At 66.6% G+C, this 1,527-nt stretch overlaps 1 protein-coding gene across 1 annotated transcript in view; it reads right to left on the bottom strand.

Annotated features, from left to right (window-relative positions):
- COL4A2 (collagen type IV alpha 2 chain) overlaps positions 1-1,527 on the bottom strand; it is a 182,075-nt gene that overhangs the window by 2,506 nt on the left and 178,042 nt on the right. Inside the window, 6 exon segments of the mRNA XM_027776199.1 lie at positions 3-28; positions 222-413; positions 525-641; positions 726-872; positions 1,209-1,307; positions 1,401-1,527. Coding sequence (XP_027632000.1) covers positions 3-28; positions 222-413; positions 525-641; positions 726-872; positions 1,209-1,307; positions 1,401-1,527 — 708 coding nt within the window.

Raw genomic sequence — 1,527 nt, 5'->3', positions numbered from 1 at the left:
ACCCGGCGCAGGCAGGAGCCTGCCAGCCCTGAGGGTGCGAGGGTGAGGGCTTTAAAACTGTGCTGCCTTTCGGAATCCTTTCGGAGCCCTGGGATGTGGGTGTGCTCAGGGCCTTCCACCAGAAGGAGCCACCAGCCTTGTGGATCCGTGAACCTCCGTGGCCTGGGCCTTGACCAGCCAGGGCTAAGACATGAGTGGGCCGCGGGGCGGGTGACACTTACCCAGGTCCTGGTTGTGGGCCTTCTCCTGGCCCTCGAAGTACAGCAGGCTGTACCCACTCCACAGCTTGTCCATGCCCACGGGGCACATGGGCTCCTGGTCGGTCTGGCTGTGCTTCACCAGCAGGTAGCCGATGCTGACGCTGCGGCCCGGCATGCCCGGCAGGCCCGGGCTCCCTGGACGGCCCGGCTCCCCTAGGGCAGAGAGAGCAGTGCCGTTCGTTCTAGCTGCCTGTGGAAGCCGCGGGGTCGCTCCCGTGGCCCAGGAGAGCCCCCGCCCTCTCCCTCCCATTGCTCATCACTTACCTTCTTGGCCGGTGGGTCCCTGGTGCCCCATGGGCCCTTGGTCCCCTCGGAAGCCAGGAATAGCAGACACGCCGCCTCTGCCCTGGGGCCCAGCCTTCCCTGGAGCTCCCCGGAAACCTGCAAGCCAGCAGAAGAGCGTGAGTGGGGCTGGAAACCAGTGCTGAGCGAGAGAGACACGCATGGACGCAGGGCCCTTCCTACCTGGCTCTCCAGGAGGGCCCTGGGGCCCCATCTCTCCCTGTGCCCCGGGAGGGCCCCTCCGTCCCTGCGGACCCACTGTCCCAGGCTGGACGGCGATCCTCTGGGGGATTCCTGCGATCCCTGGGGCGCCTACAGGGCCGGGGGCACCTGGAGGGGAGAAAATGGGCGATGAGCACTGCACCGTGCCTGGAACCCTCACCCCATTTCCTGTGCTCAGGCTGCTCGGGTGTCCAGGGCCACCTTGGGCTTCTAGGCCAGCCTGGCTTTGCAGAGGTGAGCAGCACCCTCACCAACGGAAGGTGACTCGAGTCCACAGCACCATGGCCCCCTCCCGGGCCGCCCAGTCCCAGATGCCGAGAGTGTGCCGGCGGGCCCAGTGCTGGTGTCTGCTGGGCTCGGAGCTCCCGGCCGTGTAGTGGGGCAGCCATCGGCCTCGGCCCGAGCTCAGGTGCTCCCAGGGTGGAGGGACTGAGCTGCACTTACCTGGAACACCCTGGTCTCCTTTGGGTCCCTTGGGTCCCCTGTCACCCACAGTGCCGGTTGCTCCGGGGTTGCCCATAAGTCCTTGCTCGCCCACGGGCCCTGCAGCAGATGGGGAGTTCAGGACGCGTGTGTGGCAGAGGTAGGTGGTTCCAAAGGCCTGGAACACCACTGCCCTGCTGAGGGCACCCTTACCTTTTTCTCCTGGGAGACCAAAAACCCCAGGCCGACCCTGGGGCCCAGGGTCTCCGACCCAACCCTTGGTGCCTGGGATTCCGGCTGCTCCCGGGTTTCCCGTGTCTCCTTTGCTTCCAGGAAGAGC

The sequence above is a fragment of the Tupaia chinensis genome, unplaced genomic scaffold (assembly GCF_000334495.1).
Source record: "Tupaia chinensis unplaced genomic scaffold, TupChi_1.0 Scaffold000644_1, whole genome shotgun sequence".
NCBI classification, from domain to species: Eukaryota; Metazoa; Chordata; class Mammalia; order Scandentia; family Tupaiidae; genus Tupaia; species Tupaia belangeri.
The sequence above is the reverse complement of the archived record's forward strand: the minus strand, read 5'-3'. Positions and strand labels throughout refer to the sequence as shown.